A 16,733-nucleotide genomic window follows, 5' to 3' on the forward strand; every position below is an offset into this window, starting at 1 on the left:
GAAAGGGGGCGTAGAATACGTATGCAGCGGCCCCGCGGCCGCAGAGGCTGCTGGGAGCGCGGCGCCGAGTTGAGTTTTCCCGCCACCGCTGAGGGGAGCGGAGCCCGTGCCATGTCCCAGACCGACCCCGAGCTGCTCCTGCGGGAGCTGGGCGGCTGGGACTGGGAACTGTGCCGCAGGGAGCTGCCCGCCGTCCTGCCCCGGCTCCTCATATCCTTCCTGAGAGGTGGGAGGAGGGCGGGACTGCGGTAGGGGGAGCCGGTGGAACCTATGTGGGGTACCGCGACATGGCGGGGATGTCCCGCGCAGTTGAAGCATGTAAGCCTGGGGGTGGGTGCGGGGTTTTGCTGGAAGTGAGTGCTGAGCTTCACCAAAATAAAAGACAAGAAATAGCGTGTGGCTCTTGGAGAGCTTTTAGTAATTGCCTCTGTTCCTTCCCACTCCCCAGAAAATTAAAAAGATAATCACGACATACAAAGCACGCTCCCAGAACACAGAATTGTTCTGATTTGTGGGTGAGCTGAGCACCTGTGCTGGTTATGGAGCATCCCTTCAGTTTGTGGGGTGGTGCAACCTGCGCAGGGCAGAAGCCACAGCTGCTTCTGCTGATGCCTTAATCCAGTCTTACCGCAGAACCTGAGTTTCCTTAATGCTTTTACTCTATGTATCAAGAGTCTGAAGACTGGACTGAGCACATCCGTAAGTAGCAGCCAGCTGATTGTCTTTATGCGAAGGCTTACTGTGTTGCACGTATGTTATAAGTTCTGCATGAGTTAATGAGTTCTGCTCTCACCTGTGACTTTTCTATCATGGTCCTGAGCAATCCTGCAGCTTGTGCATTACAGGAATCACACACACAGCTTCATAAAATCTCATAACCTGTGCATGTAAGGCTGCTTTTCCCTGGCCTCTATTTGTGATTTTTAGGTTCTTGAAAGGGGGAGGTGATGCTTTTTGTGGTGCTGGCTGTTATCTCACAGGTGGCCAAACCATATCAGCTACTCCTATGATACCTGAGAGTGATCAAGAAATATTGAGATGCAGCTGTTTAGGACTCTTGCTGACATTCACTGCTCAGCTGTGTGTCAGTGTTAGCCAGCACATCAAACTGTTGTGATTGTAACTGTCTGAGATTAAGTATATGGAAATTTCCAGTTGTATCTAGGTGCCAGGCTATGGGTAAATAACTGTACTCAGTCTTCAACCAAGTATAGTCCAGTGTGATGCTGTTACTGATGGTTTTGTATATGTTGGAGCTATTATTACTACTGTTTTTTTCAGCTATGTAATATGTGACATGTTACATTTCTTCTCTCAAAATCAGATGTCTGATCTGTTTCTGTTCCATGCAGTTCTTTTTTCTCTCTGTTCAGTACCTTTGTACTTCTGATAATCACATGGTTTTCAATAATGTTTTAGAAACGTTTTGCTTTGCAGGTGTTTTAAGGATCCTGACTGAAATGTTTTTGCCTCATATCAGTCTTGGAGATTTGGAAGAAATGTTTTTCTCTAAAGTATTACCTAAGGTATGCCACCTTCAATTGAACATGACATTTTCTGTCAGTACAGTACTGAAAACCTGCTTAGAATGCATTGGTTCTTCTTTTGAGGGCTCACCAGAGAATCATTACTTCACATGCAAAGCTTGAAATAAATATTTGGCAGTTAAAAGTTTAACAGTGTTGCTGGATTGCTTCTGTGATTTTTACCATTCTTTACAGTGGGGAGAGGATTGAACAGTGTCTTATTTTCTCCATTATAGAATCGCTTTTTTTTTTTTTTTCTCTTTTTGAGAAGGTTGGGCTTTGTATAAAACAACCAAGGTGGGGAATTTCACTTGAGGCCAGCTTTCATGATAAATAAGCTGAAGAGCCCAACACTCGTATCACAAATATTTTTTGTCATATTTGTGAGTAATATTTTGAATAAACCTTTAGGCAATCCTGACTTAACATATATTCTCTTTTTTGATTAAATGATATTTTGTGCTGTGGTTGTATTATATTCTTCAGTGAGTATATCTTAAAGGTGTTAAAGCGGTGCTGAAATGCCAACTTAAGTTTCAGGCCTCATCTTGTATATTTTAGCAAGCCTGTAAAAATGCCCAGTTGATTTCCATTTCCTTTCCTGAATGTCCTGTGGCAAATTTTAGTGATACAAGAAAAGTGGCTCATAGCATGCATCTCCTGAACAAGGATTACCGTGCCATACCCTGCATTTACCTGGCAACTGTCTATAATTTGGGAAGAATAGATGGTTTTCACATCTTGGTTTATCATTTTGTTTACAATTTAAATTCTAGAAAGCATCATTTTCTCCCATGAGTTATCTTGGTAGCCTATGACTCCAGTCCAAGGAAGCATGCAGATATAGAAAGGTGTTACTATTTACTATGTGCATGTTTATAAATAAAATATTTAAGCTATGTGAATTTTCTTCCTGACAGACTCTACAGTTATATGATAAATTGATGTATGAACTCTCCAGTGAAGCCAAAGGATTAACTGACCAGAATACAGAGTTACGCAGTACCGTAAGGAATCTTTTACAGGCAAGTCCTTTATGCTTAGTTTTTACCTAAGAAATTAACTGGGTTTTTTGAGTGTTTATGCTATCTGCTAACTAGCTGGCAAAAATATAATCCAAACATCATTGCAATTGAAGTTCAGTTAAAATGTTATGAATTATTTGATTATGTTTAGCCTGTGATGGTAATCAAAACATAAAGAAAATATCAAATTCTGCATAGTTTCTAATGCAAATTGAGTGTGATTCTCCATATTTAAAGACTAAATGTGGCAATTATTATAACAGCCATTTAAGAGTTAAGATATTTCCTAAATAGAGAACGGTAGTATAAGAAGTAGGGAGTGGTATCAGAAAAAGCATTGAATTTGTTAATATTTTATAGACCTTTATTCGTCTTTAATAAACTATTTATTGATGCAAATAGCACTTTATGAACTTTGAATGTCATAAAATCTAGGAGCAATTCTGCTAAGAAAAGATGCTTCTGAAATTCTTACAGGAGTTGAAAAACATTAATTATAGTTGTTTTTTCTTGATTTAAGACTGTAGTGCAACTCTTGGAAACTCTGACCAGTTGTGTGCGGTACATCTGTACTCTGCAAGACTGTGTGCCCTTGGACAGTATCCGCACCCTTCCATCCTCTGTTCTTTATGTAATAAAGAACACATTTACACACTGCAAGGTAGGCCTGTGTTAGAAGGAGAAAAATTGTATTGGGAGATAATCCCTTTATAAGAGGATCCTGTTTCAAAATAATATTGCTGTAGGATTTATTTCTATTGCTATTAAATCATTTACAGCATGTACAAGTACAAAAGTTATTTTTCATGTTTGCCCACCAATTTGTACCTGGTGGTGGCAGGCGTAGACCCTCCTATTTCCAAATTTTGCATCAGTGTCAGTTGAACAGTTGAACATAAGCTCTGCTTATGAATGTAGGCTGTGATATCTGTGTGTTTCTGATAGCTACAGGAGTTTTCAGAGCTACAAATGGTGATGAAAATGATGCTGCTTGCCTTATTTCTATGCGTGTTCCAAAGTGGATTGGAAGTTGAAATGAAAACCCTCTTATTAGTTACAAGGAATAACATGTATCAGCTTTTAGATGCAACAGTAATTCCCACTTAAACTGTCAATATGAAACAAGGTTACTGTAAGGACACAACAGCTTTTGGCGAGCCTTCACTTTCACTGTTCACTTTTTGTTTCTTACTGGAGCGTTTACAGCCAGATTAGAACTCTGGTGCCATGCCTTTTATTTAACAATTTTAATTCTGAAGTTTTGTGGAATGTTTGGAATGCTACTTTCTTTGTTCTACAGCTATACTGTTTTGTTCAGAAATATGACCTTAGATTCATGAATCAAATGCTAATCCAAAGCCAACTGAACTCACTAGAGCCAGACAGACTTAACTAGCTGTTGATTAGGCTGTGCAGGTGAATAGTATTTCATATTTAGCAAGCAGGTGTTGGTATCAGAAACTACAGATCTAGCTGAGTATTGAGTAAAAGTATGTACATTTATGCTTTGTTCTTTTTGAAAGGTCAGTCTGTGACTCCTGTAACTTTTTTTTTAACCTCGTCTTCCCCATTTCCTATAGGATAGCGAATCAGTGTACTGTGGGCATCTGCACTTAATTTCTGACCTCCTGCAAGCTATGTTCAAGGAAACTTACTCTCTTCAGAAACAGCTGATGGAACTGTTTGATCAGATTTCTGTGGGGTCTGCATCTACTGAAGATGACATCACAGATATGGTGTCAGGTACAAGTGGATCTAGAGGTTGTTAGTTTTGCTCAGTCTTTTTTTTCTTTTTTCTCTATAGAAAGAATATTTGAATCTTAAGCATGCTTCTGAGTTCAGTTCCTGCAGTCCTGACCAGCCCTTCAGAAGGCAGCCTTTTGCTGCTTGAAATCCTGTGTGTGAGATGGGGAACGTTGAATGTGTTTGCTTGAAAGGGGCATCCCTAAGAACTGAGCCGTTCTCCTGATTCAGTGTCATTGCGGTGCTATTCTCTAGTGTTTGTGATTGCTTTTGTCTTTCTAGCAGAGAAGCCTGCCTGTGAAATTATGACTCTGCTTGAACTCAGTTGTTGCTATTCTTATTTCCTTCGTAGTAATTCACACTGTGCTGGAGATCTGCTCTGTCATTTCCAATATGGACCATGCTCTTCATGCCAATACATGGAAGTTCATAATCAAGTATGTCTGTGAACTCTTGAATTTTGTTGCAATATGAGAGGGCCATAATTCTATATAACCAGAGTGTCATTAGCTTTATGTTCAGAGTTTCGAATGAAATGAAAATTAGAGAACTCAATTTCTTTGAAAATTTAGCTAGTAAGAAGAATTAAATGTAGGGTCAATGAGAACAGGAATCATCCATGAAGAAATGATAGAAGCTTGACTTGAGCATCTGAAAAAGCTTTGTCGAATAAGTAGTCTTAAGAGTTCTGACGTGCAGTTTTGTAGATGTTTCTAACCTAAACTGTACTATCTTGTGCTTTCACCCTACCTGCCCTCTGTGCTTCTATCATGGTTATGAAGAGGGCAATTTTCTCTCAGTCTGTTTCCCTTGTACATGGATGTTGCACAAATTAATGTGGTATAAATTGGCTGAAATAGAAGAATTAGTTGTTTGGATTTGTACTACTTTAGTGCGTGACAATTAAACATTATATTCCTCTTTTAGGCAAAGCCTGAAGCACCATTCTCTGCTGCAGTGCCATCTGAAACACAGTGACATCCTCAGTGGTCTGTGCAAAGATACTCTGCTTTCTTTTCACTCCAGTTTACAACTAGCTGAGGAAATGAAGATGTCTGACATTCAGGTGAATTAAAAAGCTTCCAAAACTGCCAATGAGCTTCTGAAAGATAAATTCATTGTGCCTGGGGTATTATTTTTTTAAATGTTCTTTTTAGCTCATGTGTGGTGGGCAGAATACCTTGTTCTTTTGAAACTGTGTGAAAATCAGCCCCTTTGACTTTATTTGTATTGGCACTGGAAATGAATTTCCACCTTTTTCTATGGGAGTTTTGTTTATTTCCTAAACTGATGAAATCTCAAGGTCAACAAAAAGATAGCATTTCAGTTCTGAATATTGATATAAAAATGCTGAGAATTTCTAAAGTTTGTCTCATACTGCTGCTGAGTTTGTAGAGAGTCAAGTGTGAAATGGTTTTGAGTGCTGCTAGCAATTTAAATTTCCTCCGAATCCTGTTAGTCTAAAACTTCAAATACAGACCTGCTCTTTTGGACAGGATGGCACTGACCTCAGGCTATTCCAGAAGACTGTCAAACTGTGCAGATTCTTTGCCAATTCCCTGGTATACTACACCAAGGTAGGTTTTGTTATTTGAATTCTCTGGTGGTGTCAGACTGAAGCCAGCATACTTTAACACGCAGCACAGTTTAATGGTCTGGATGCAGTATTAATAGTAAGAAATGCCACTGTACTGATACCAGTTCTGACACTAACTTCCTCCCCTCTTAGTTGCTATGTTTAAGTTTCCTCATTAGTAGAAAGGATACTGTAAACCAACCCATTTTTAGAAAGTATGTGAGATAATTTTGCTCTCTAGGAGAAGCAGTGGTCGTGTGTTCTGCATCCACTTTGTCCCATGGGGTAAAAGCAGGGATTTGATTTTTAGCATTCTGACTGGATGAGACAGCCTGACAGTGTATGTCAGAGCATTTAACACGTAGCTGTTACAACTGTTCTTACTATTTTTGTAAAAACAAGTCTAGAAATGTCATTATTTTCAGTAAATTATATATACATGCATGGTAATTAAACAACAAGCCATTCCTGGGATGGTCTTGTACTTGTTTTGTGCTGTGGATTGTTAGAACTTGATCTGTTTTTGCATGCTTAGTACTTCACACACTAATACAGCAGAACAGAAAGAAAACATTTAATTGTGTGTTGTATAATTCAAGTACCTTTCAAAATTAATGACTTTTGCAGGAATTTCATCCTTTTCTGTCTGATTTATGCTCACAGTTGCATCAACTGTTCCTTCAGATATACAGGTAAGTGAAATTCAGAACATTTAGGATTTTTTTTCCCAGCTTTACTGTTGTGCTTTCAATCTCCTAAAAGCTCCCAGTGAGACTCCAGTTCTACCTAAAGCAAAAGCTTTTATTAATGTGATGCTTATAAGTACTTCCTTCCCTAATCTGCAAACAGCTTATTGTTTTTCTTTCAAAAGTTTTGTTCTGTTTGTTGCATTTGTCTCTATTTCTAATATGTTACACATTTTAAAGCTCACAGAATGTAAAATTTTCTTTGTAGTGTTTAGAACAGTGCTGAGTTTTGAGCTGAAAGAATAAATACAAAGTTGTAACTCTAAGGCTATAATAGGTATTAAAAAATGATGAGTCTTTTCTCTCATTTATATAACAGTATCAGGGAGAGCACGAGTTGGCTTTTCCCTAGTTGTTTTGAAAAGTAATGCCACTGAGAATGTTTGGTTTTCTTCTTTCCTCAGCAAATTTCCTCCCAGTCTTTATGCTCCAGTGATCTCAGAGGTACATCAAGATGAAATATCACGGGTTTTTCTTGTGGCTCTAGATCCTCTCATCAATCAGCTTCTTCCCTTTAGCCCTTTTATGGAGCAAGTGCTAAGGGACGCTTCAGGTGTGTTTAAAACAGTTACCATCAGTGCAGTGCTATGCAACCACATGTAAGGGGCCAGAATTTGTATGGTGACATTCTGGACCACATTCTGTACTGCTTGCTTGCATTGTTTCTTTTGTTGTTACTATGTTATAGTCAGCTGAATGCTAATTCAGATGAATTGCATAGAAGTTCATGTTGCTGTTGAATGCATGTTTTCCGAAGCGCTCACAATGACTTTGCAATTAATTTGGTTAACAAATCCTATTAATTGTGCTGTTTTGCACAATTTCATTCCATATTTGCCACTAACTTTTAAAGCAGAATAACCATTTTATGCTGTGGTGTTGATTGAGGCAGACATTTTTCCTAATTTTTTTTTTTTCTGTGAAAAACAGTATGTCTTCAAAATGAAAGATAATTATCTTTCTGTCATAACTGCCTTTAACCTTTCTGCACTGATGTGTGTGTTATAATTCTGGATAGCTGTGCAACATTGTGAGAATTATGATGTGAGCATCAGTTGCTCTTTCTCTCTGTGTAGGCTGGGCTTCTCTCCCACGTGCGTGCTGTGGTCTTGTGGTTATCATGACACACTCAGGAGAAAACTTTGGCACTCAGTGTCTCATCCATGCCTTCAAGGAGATAGGAAGCACAAGGCACATTGATTGTAACTCTTTGCAGCAGTACTACAATATTTTAGCTTTTAATGGATAAAGGATATTGCATGTATTTTCACTTCAAACAGAATTAAACATTGTTTTTATTCTGAGTGTGTCTATAAGAGACTTTGGATTGTTTTACTGAGAACTTTTTATGCTAGTTTAAGCACCGTATATATTTACCAGGGTGACTAATAGCACATTTCAAAACCAATTCTGCAGGTCTTCCTGCTGAGCAGCAGCTGCCCCAGTGTCTCCTTCTGATTACCATCATGGACAAGCTGTCTTCTCAATCTGAAGAAGTACAAACTCTCTGGAACACAGGAAAACGGTACCAAAAATATTTTCACTATAATTCTTCACTAGAGGGATCAGTCTGTGCAGGCAATGGGGCTCAGTTGTTAGGGTTTCCCTCACAGATTTGTAAAATTTGACATCCTTATGCTGGGCAAAACAAAACCTGGTGTTCTGCTTCAGGGCTGAAGGATACAGATCAGAAATATGATGATCTGTCATCCTTTTCAACACAGGCCATTCTATGGTTCTGTGAATATCTTTGTTATTTCAAGGAAGGGATGATACGTAGACTATGTCCAGGGCAAAGAAAGAGAGATGTATATAATGTTGACACTTTGCTAAGTTAAAATCTTGCATTTTTATGCCTGAATGCTCTGATAGTCTTTGTAAATAGTGTTTGTGAAAGAGGAAGGTAGTCAGAAATACAAATCTAGCATATAAATAAAGCGCTGAAGTCACTGCCATAGTTTCTCATTGAAGACAAAGCTTCTGTAGTAGAGATGGTGTTTGCAGGATTTGGGGCTTGCCTATCTGTAACACAACTGTTATCATTTTTCTTCCTTCCCCTCTTCCTCCTCACTCCCCCACCCCCAGCCTGTCTTTTCTCTCAGCTCTTTTCCAGAGTTTCCAGCAATGTTTTGCCGAGCTTTCTCTCCCTGTTTGTTTGCCAGAAGTGATCAGTACAGGACAGCCAACAGTCCCCATCACCCTGTACCACTATGTCTGTGTCCATCTGTGCTCCTTCATTGCTTCCACACTCCCATCACAATTTCCTCATCTGGTAAGACAGATGTTGCTTATCATCTTTCAGCTGTTGTGATGCAAAGATAATATTTTTAAAATAATGAGTTATGTCTGATGATGCAGCTGAAGAAATGATTGAGTATTGAGTGCTTTGACTTACTCTTCAAAACGCAGGGGTTCAGTTAAACACAAAATGTTACCTGTGAGGAAAAGGGAAAATCAAGCTGCGTGCAAGTTCTTGAGGAACCTTATTGTGTTGGGAATTCTTGTTCACTTTCCACAGTGATACCAAGTTGTTAAGAAAACTTCAGTGCTTTCATTTATGAGGAAAGGTTTGATTTGTATTTAAGTAAAGTGCCAATAAAATTGACAAAAAATAGTTGTTTAAATGTGAATGTGAGTGTGTGTGTGTGTGTGTGTGTATACAACATAGCAGTTGCCTTGCAAAGAGGAGATGTGCATCATGAAATATTTTGAGAAGTGGGGCATCTTTAGTTCTTTGTAATGAATGTATGCACATGTTCCAAGTGTGCAAAACTAAAGGTGTAGCTGCTGGGTTAATATTGAAGCTGAGTGGAAAGCGTGGCGATCAGCTGTTAAAACATTTCAGATTGGGTGAGCTGAAAATCCTACTGTGCTAATTAATAGTAGTAGTAGGCCTGCAATTTGTTTCTGCTTGAATTTAGATGAGTATTTTTTCCTCAGGAGCGTGCTCTGCTGGATGCTGTGCTGGGTTCTAGTATGATCACATCCCTGCTAGCAATGGACTCATGGTGCTTCCTTGCTCGGTAGGAGGTTCTTATTAGAAATCAAGCAGGACTCCACAGATCCAGTTAGTTCTGTTGCATGAGGGAGAATTTTAAGACAAACTTGTCCCAGCATTGAATTATTTTCAAATATAGAACTAATTCGACGGTTAGGAACAGAAATAGCTTAGTAATTTTTACATTCATTCAAGGAGAACATACTTCTGTTATTTGATTGCTTTCTGGAGCAGTTCTCAAGTAAAGTCTATCTGTGCTTAAATATGTTAGCGGAAATGGCCATCTCTGAGACAAGATGTATGATATTTAATCTGTACAAGTGTAGGAAGTACAGACTCACTAACTTTTCTCTTTTTCATATTTCAGGTATGGAACAGCTGAACTGTGTGCTCACCATTGTACGGTGATTGCTCACTTGGTAAGAATCAGTGATGTTTGGAATTCAGCCCCGGTTCTAATCCTGGTTCTACTGCAAATTTCTAAATCACCAAAGATGAGAGTTTAATGGTTCTTATCCAAATCCAGAATGGAGATGACTTTAATTTCTCATACTGGGCTAACAGTTAGCAAAAGCAGTACTGTGAAAATACAAAGTCATCTAGCTAGTATTCCTGACATGTCCTGCATTGTTTTATGTAGTGTTACTATTTGTGATCTCTCGTAGCAATTCTTGGAACATTCAGTACAGAGTTCATTTGCTGAGTGGTGATTTTTTTCTTAATTTAATTAGATTCATTTCCTATTTTCCTAATACAGATAAAGTCGTGGCCCAATGAATGTTATCAGGTCTCAGTCTTGGGTGTTCTGCTGAAGCGCATGCTATTCTTGATGGCTCCAGATCATCAGGCAAGTACAGCACCAGCATGTGCCTTTAATAAACAGCTTTGAATCAGAGCCCTGTGTCCAGAGTATCTTCCTCCTGTCCTTCAGAAATGCCAGGATGTTGAGTGCTCGCTAGTGTAAATTTGTTAGTGTTAGATCCTGATTTGTGCAGATGCGCTCTTCAAAGCAAGGCAGGCATATACATTTCTTTATAGTGGTACACTTCCCTAATAGTGACATACAGTAGTGTGTCAGTGAAGTCCTTTTCTGGCTAAGTATGGAAAGAGCACATCTCCCTGATTTACTGAAACTGTATTTCTATCACTGAAATTGTACACGGTACATAAAATCTAACTTGTAGTCATCACCTGTATTCATTTAATAGAGATTATGATGAAGAATCATGCTGCAACACGTAACTAATACCATGAAAATCAACATAGTAAAAAGAGTATCAAAGTAATTTCAGTACTTGGGAATACATGTCTAGCTTTTCTTTATATATACTTGTGTAGACAGATTACATCAGCTGCATGGGATGACAGTAGTGGCTGATCATCTGTTCAATCACTGTGTTGCTTGTGAAAAGACAAGTAGGCTCAAATTTTGTTGCAAGGTAGTCTTAGATAAGCAGAATAACAGCCTGCTTCTGCAGACTCTTAAGATTCATCATGGCAAATGTTCAGACTGTTCCTAATGCCTACATGGATGTCAGCAGAACTAATTCATTATTAATAAAGAGACTGATTACTGCAAGCAAACCTATTGGCGTACTGCTCTTCAGGAATGAGAGTTTCTCAAGTTCTCTAATGTAGTCTGTTGGTATGATTTGGGGGTTGATTTAGCAAGGTGATGCCCACTGATGATCCTTCATCTCTTTTTTCTAATACCTGGGGCCATTGCTTCAAGTAGCTGAGAGCATAAAGAGCTCAATGGTTCTGATGTCCTATTTCTGACAGGGAGGTGGCAGTTCTGTAATTTGTTGTTGGGTTTTTTGTTTGTTTTCTGTTTATTGAACAAATGGATTTTCTTGAAAACAATATCATGTAAAACTTTCTAATATAATATTTATAAAGCAAATAGGAAGTGTTTTCCTATGCTTGGTCTAGTATTAAATGGAGGTTGGTGGCCCTGCATGTGACGGGGATTGGAGATTCATGATCCCTGAGGTCCCTTCCATTCTGTGATTCTGTGATTTTTGTTTTCCTTGTTGAATTCACAGCTTTTTGAGTTATTAAATTCTTTTCTGGTCCCATTAGTTCGTATTATTTTATGAACGAATAAATTTTATATTTTTATTTACAGGTGGAATTTGCTCACAAATTTCTCCCGGAAGAAGTGGAAAACTTGACTGTGTGGCAGCACGTGTCCCTCAGAGCCCTGAACCCTGATCTTGGGAAGCGAGTGGTGCGGGAGCTCTGCATGGCAGCGCTGGCGCAGTGCAGGCGGTGGCTGAACAGCAGGCGTGCCTGGGGAGAGCTCCAACCTGTGGTAAAGGAGATTTGGTTCTCTTTGTGAAAGGATGTGAGCTCTGCATTACCCGACCACGAGGAAGCTGTGACTGTTGCCTCAGTTTTATTCTTCTATCTGCTGCACAGCTTTCTTTCTATACCTAGTCAGCAAATGCATAATCAAGAACTCTAATTTTAATGTTTCTTACAGTGTGCAATGCCTTGGGGGCCTTTACTCTGAGGATTATTGCAGAGATCTTGTGGTTTATTTGTTACTCTCATTGCTTTTTGCTCTCTGGGTGAGCAGATGTGCTTTTCTTTACAATTTCCAGTTTATATTATATTATAAAACTACTTCTAAAGTTTGGATGGTTTTGTGTGGAATCAAATCTGAAAGGTGCTCACTGGTCTCCCTGTCAAAAGCAGGGAGTGGGAGAACCCAGAAGTTTCCACGTGAAGTACTGGCTGCCCGCTTCCTTCTGGCAGTGCAGCTAACAGCTATAGCACCATCTGAGATCCCACAGAAGTTAGGGATGGTTCTCCTCAGTTTGGAGGCTTTATTGGCCATGGAGCTGGTGGATTAGCTGTGCTGTACAGCAGTGACACAGCCCATTAGATTTCTTGCTATCTAGTATCGTTTTAGATACTTAATGCGAATCTGGGTTTTGGTTTTACTTATACAACATTTTTTCCTACTAGAATGTTGCCTTTTCTGTCTTGCTGGTTACCTGCAATTTTTCTGGTGATGCTTTGGAGGCAGAACTTCAGACGTCTATTTTGGGAGTGCTTGGTCAGTTCTGGACTTTCCTTCAGGCTAAGCAGGTGAGAGAATTTACTGTTCTGATAGTGAAAACATGATGTCTGTGGGAGGCTGCTGCTGTTAGAGCATGTCTGTTACTAAGTTGTTTTACTTGGGTTGGACCATTTCTGTAAAGCACAATTCTGTCGTCGGGTTGTTTGTCTAATAGACAGGCTTGTGGTGTAGGAAATGGAGTTTGAGTCTCCCCAGATGCATGTCTCCTCCCTGCTGCATCTGTCACTCTGTTTCAGACTCGCTTAACAAGAAGTCTGAAATACCTCATTCTGATTCATCTCAATTACATATTTGGCCTATGTTAAATGTCTATTAGAAAGTGAGCAAAACCCATGGTGATACTGCTTAGCACAGGAAAGCCTACAGAGCTAGTAACTTTCCTCTCGTATTTGAGAACAGGGGGGTAAGGTGATCTCCCCCTTGTGACTACATAGCTAACCATTCATGTCTGCAGCTGGAGTTAAACAAAGAAACAAATTGTCACAGTTACTTCTCCAGATTTAAAACATTAAAATTAAAATTAAAAGAACTGAAGGAAGAGTCAGCAATGTGCCCTTGAGAAAAAGAAGGCTGATAATAGCCTGGACTGCCTCTTGGGAGGAGTGTTGCTAGCAAGCTGAGGGAGGTGATCCTTCCCGTCCTCTCAGCACTGGTGAAGCCACTCCTGAAGCTGCGCTCCTGAGTCCAAGAGAGAGATGGATCTCCTGGAGAGGGTCCAGTGAAGTGCCACAGAGGTGATCAAGGGACTGGAGTGTGTCTCCTGTGAGGAGAGGCTTAGGGAGCTGGAACTGTTCAGACTAGAAATGAAAAGTTTTGGGAAGATCTTATCAATGTACACAAATATTGGAAGGGAGGGTGCAAAGAGCCACGCTCTTTACTTTGCTTCTATTGGTGAGTGGAGAAAGGAAAAGGGGTTTAAGAAAGATCATTAATAAAAATCTGAGGAAAGGATCTTGAAAAATACAACTACTTAGAAATATGCATTTGTATTTCTACTTTAATCTTCTCTGCTGCTGCTTATGATGTGTTGCTTTAAGTGTGTAGTTAGGCCAGGAATTTTAGGATGCTACTGCAAATTCTTTAGGTAATTATTTCATAAACTAAAATATACTGATAATGCATTTGCTAACATCTTGTGATTTGTTGAAGGTCTCAGATGAACCACGTCTCCAGCAAATGCTGTGTTTATTACTTCAGCTTCTGGAGTTTTTCATCCAAGCATTAGATGCTCAACTAATTAGCCAGGTAAAGAAAACAACAAAAAATTATGAGCAATGTGCTTCAGGGAAAGCTTGTTCTTTGTGATTTAATGACGTCCTAAAGTTATCCCATGGCTTGGTCTTTGTCCTCACTAGTTTTCCTCAAACAATAGCACACCTTCTTTTGTTTTCAATCCCACTTCATAAAACCAACATCTTCAGATTCAGCGATCACACAGAGCAGCATTCATCTGTTATTCTCTTTGCTGGGCTTTGTTTCCTGCAGGTATTTTCCCTGCTGTCTTCCCTTCTCCGGATGGATCCCCCCGATCACATTCGTCTAGCAATGCTGGATTTTCTCTCTTCTGTGGGGAAGGTGTTTATCCCACAAGAAGTACAGGTAATAATAACAGTGGTTTTACTTAGTCTTTAGACGTACAGCAAAAAGATGTTCAACTATTTAAACATAAAAGATTGAGTTAAATACAGGGGTGCCACGACTTAGTCATCTTGGAGATTCATTTTTCATTGGCACCACGAGTGCATGTAATATGCTTGGTTTATTTATTTGCTCATTGCTTCTCACCAGTTAGAAAGGACTGATGTCTGAGCCCCTGAGAAGGAAGCATTTCACCTCCCTTACAGAAATGTGTTGCCAGACAGAGCAGGAGCACTCTCACATCTCATGAACCCGTGCCTTGAGCTTAGACCCAATCCTTTAATACATAAATCACGCTGGTAAGATACAATTAACTCCTAGTAATTGATAGTTATTTGGTCTTTTTCCAGAGGCAAGTTGTACCCCAGCTGTCCTGTTTGTTTGCTTCTCTGCTAGCTGACCAAACCTGGTTGATTCACCAGCGTGCACTGGAGGCATTCAGACGCTTTGCAGAGGTAAGCACAGCAGAACTCTGGATGTACATAGCTTCGGTCATACAGGGATTATTCCATCTTAAACGTTTGCTGCTCTTCACTGAAAATGCTGGATCTTAGTTACAAATGCTATTGCACATAGGTCAAACTCCTCATGCAGTTACCTGTGATTTCAGGTGCTACAAGTGAATGAAAATGAAATGTTGGCTGCTTAGATTGATTTCAACAAGGAAGGTTGTTTAAAGTACTTTGTCACCAGAGAATTCTTCTGAGATTGTCACAGAAAGGTTTTTCTTTGTATATTTCTTTATTAATATGAAATGTACTAAAGATCTATTACCCAACATTTCTGACAGGAAACAATCCATGAAGATGTTGTTCCTCAGTGCCTTAATTCTGAAGAAATTAAGAATAAAGTTATTAATTTTATGGCTAAGGTATGTTGTTGAATCAGTTTACTGCTTTCTTAGTTGATGTTGCACGTATCCATGATTTATGAGCCTGGCTTCACTGCCACACTCATGTAGGTTTTGGCTATGACTGTGTCCGTGCCATCATCTACAGGCAGATTAAATAGCCAAGTGTAAATTAATAAATTGTCCTGTTAAACTGTGATCTGGTTGAACTTTTCTATTTGCTTAAATCCTTAGGATTAACAACTGCTATTTCTATGCACGGTGTTCTTCCAGTATTTCTCAATTTTGATTTCAAATGCTTTGTGTTTCCCTCAAGAAAAAAAGAATAAATGGCGAAGTTGCAGTTTTTGTTGTAGGCAGATAAGGTGTCTATGAAAAAAGACAGTGGTTTCATCACGCTGCATTATTTCTTTCTTTCTTTTTTCCTTGGATCAGCTTCTATAAACTCTCACACATTCAAATTACTTCCCTGATTGTTCTGGTACTTATTAGAACCGCTGAAGGCTGGTAATGACTTCTTGTTTGTTATCTCTCCTGTGGCTTTCTCCCTAGGTAAGGCAAGGCGAGGAGACAACAGAAGCACGTATAGAACGCCTGAAACAAGAAAGGATTACCTGTGGTGCACATTTTATGAAAATGGCTGGAGAACTGGAGTCAACAGGAGAGGTATGTGTACTTCTTTTAACTGCCTCGGCTCTATTGTAGATTTCTGCAATTTTTTGGGGAACGGGGAAGTATCTGAAAAGGTTCAAGTCAGCCTTTGCTGCCTTTGTGTTCTAGGAACAAAAGGCTGTGTGCAGTCCTGGACAGCTGCATGCTCTGTTCTGCATGTCAGCCAGAAAGAACTCTCATGAGACAAGGGAGTCTCGTGCAGCTTTCGACTCTGAGGGTTTCTTGCATTTGGGTGGGTTCTGAGCACCTCTATAAAGGATTAGAAATGTCTAATGCTTACTTAAATTTGCAGCCTCTGGCAAAACGAGCGTGCCATCCCCCGTCTGAGGAGCAGTACAAGTCAGCAGTAGGCACAATGGAGGGGGCAGTGGAGGCTGTGAAGCTGCTGCTGCAGAAAGGGTCACCCCCTGCATGGGTTGCAGTGAAACTGGAGGCTTTACATACAGCTATAGCCATCCTCAGAAACAGCGTACGGTAAGGTGGTAATGGGGTTTGAGAGATGCTGAAACAGTTTCCTCACAACAGAGAGCTGAAATGATGCTTGCTTTGTACCATGGCTGCTGGAGAAGAAAAAACTGTGACATGAGGTGATGCTCTGCTGCACTGCTAAGTCTTGGTTAATATCCCCCAATGAACTGAGGCCCGTCTTTCATACTTACTGTCTGGATGAGCAGTATGTTTTAATGGACGCTACCGTGTGTCTGAGCTGACCTTTTGTACACTGCTGCTGTAAGGTTAGTCATCTTAAGCTTTGGTGTAATGATCAACATTTCATGAAATTTTATTTTGAATATTGCTACATTTGAATCTGTTGTGAAAGTAACAGTTACAGTTGTTCCTGTCACACATGGGGTGAGCAGTAGGTGTTGTG

The 16,733-nt window shown here is 39.7% G+C and overlaps 1 protein-coding gene across 1 annotated transcript; it reads left to right on the forward strand.

Annotated features, from left to right (window-relative positions):
- The first annotated feature begins 15 nt into the window (after positions 1-15).
- C10H1orf112 (chromosome 10 C1orf112 homolog) lies at positions 16-16,726 on the forward strand. Its single transcript, XM_003208579.4, has 24 exons — positions 16-210; positions 660-699; positions 1,438-1,526; positions 2,447-2,551; positions 3,072-3,212; positions 4,132-4,294; positions 4,647-4,731; positions 5,222-5,360; positions 5,791-5,871; positions 6,498-6,562; positions 7,021-7,169; positions 8,033-8,141; positions 8,702-8,888; positions 9,557-9,639; positions 9,982-10,033; positions 10,372-10,461; positions 11,743-11,928; positions 12,588-12,710; positions 13,852-13,947; positions 14,188-14,301; positions 14,691-14,795; positions 15,131-15,211; positions 15,743-15,856; positions 16,155-16,726. Exons 1-24 carry the CDS (start codon positions 22-24, stop codon positions 16,338-16,340), a joined length of 2,772 nt encoding a protein of 923 aa, XP_003208627.3. The 5' UTR covers positions 16-21; the 3' UTR covers positions 16,341-16,726.
- Positions 16,727-16,733: the final 7 nt, after the last annotated feature.

The sequence above is a fragment of the Meleagris gallopavo genome, chromosome 10 (assembly GCF_000146605.3).
Source record: "Meleagris gallopavo isolate NT-WF06-2002-E0010 breed Aviagen turkey brand Nicholas breeding stock chromosome 10, Turkey_5.1, whole genome shotgun sequence".
Taxonomy (NCBI): Eukaryota; Metazoa; Chordata; class Aves; order Galliformes; family Phasianidae; genus Meleagris; species Meleagris gallopavo.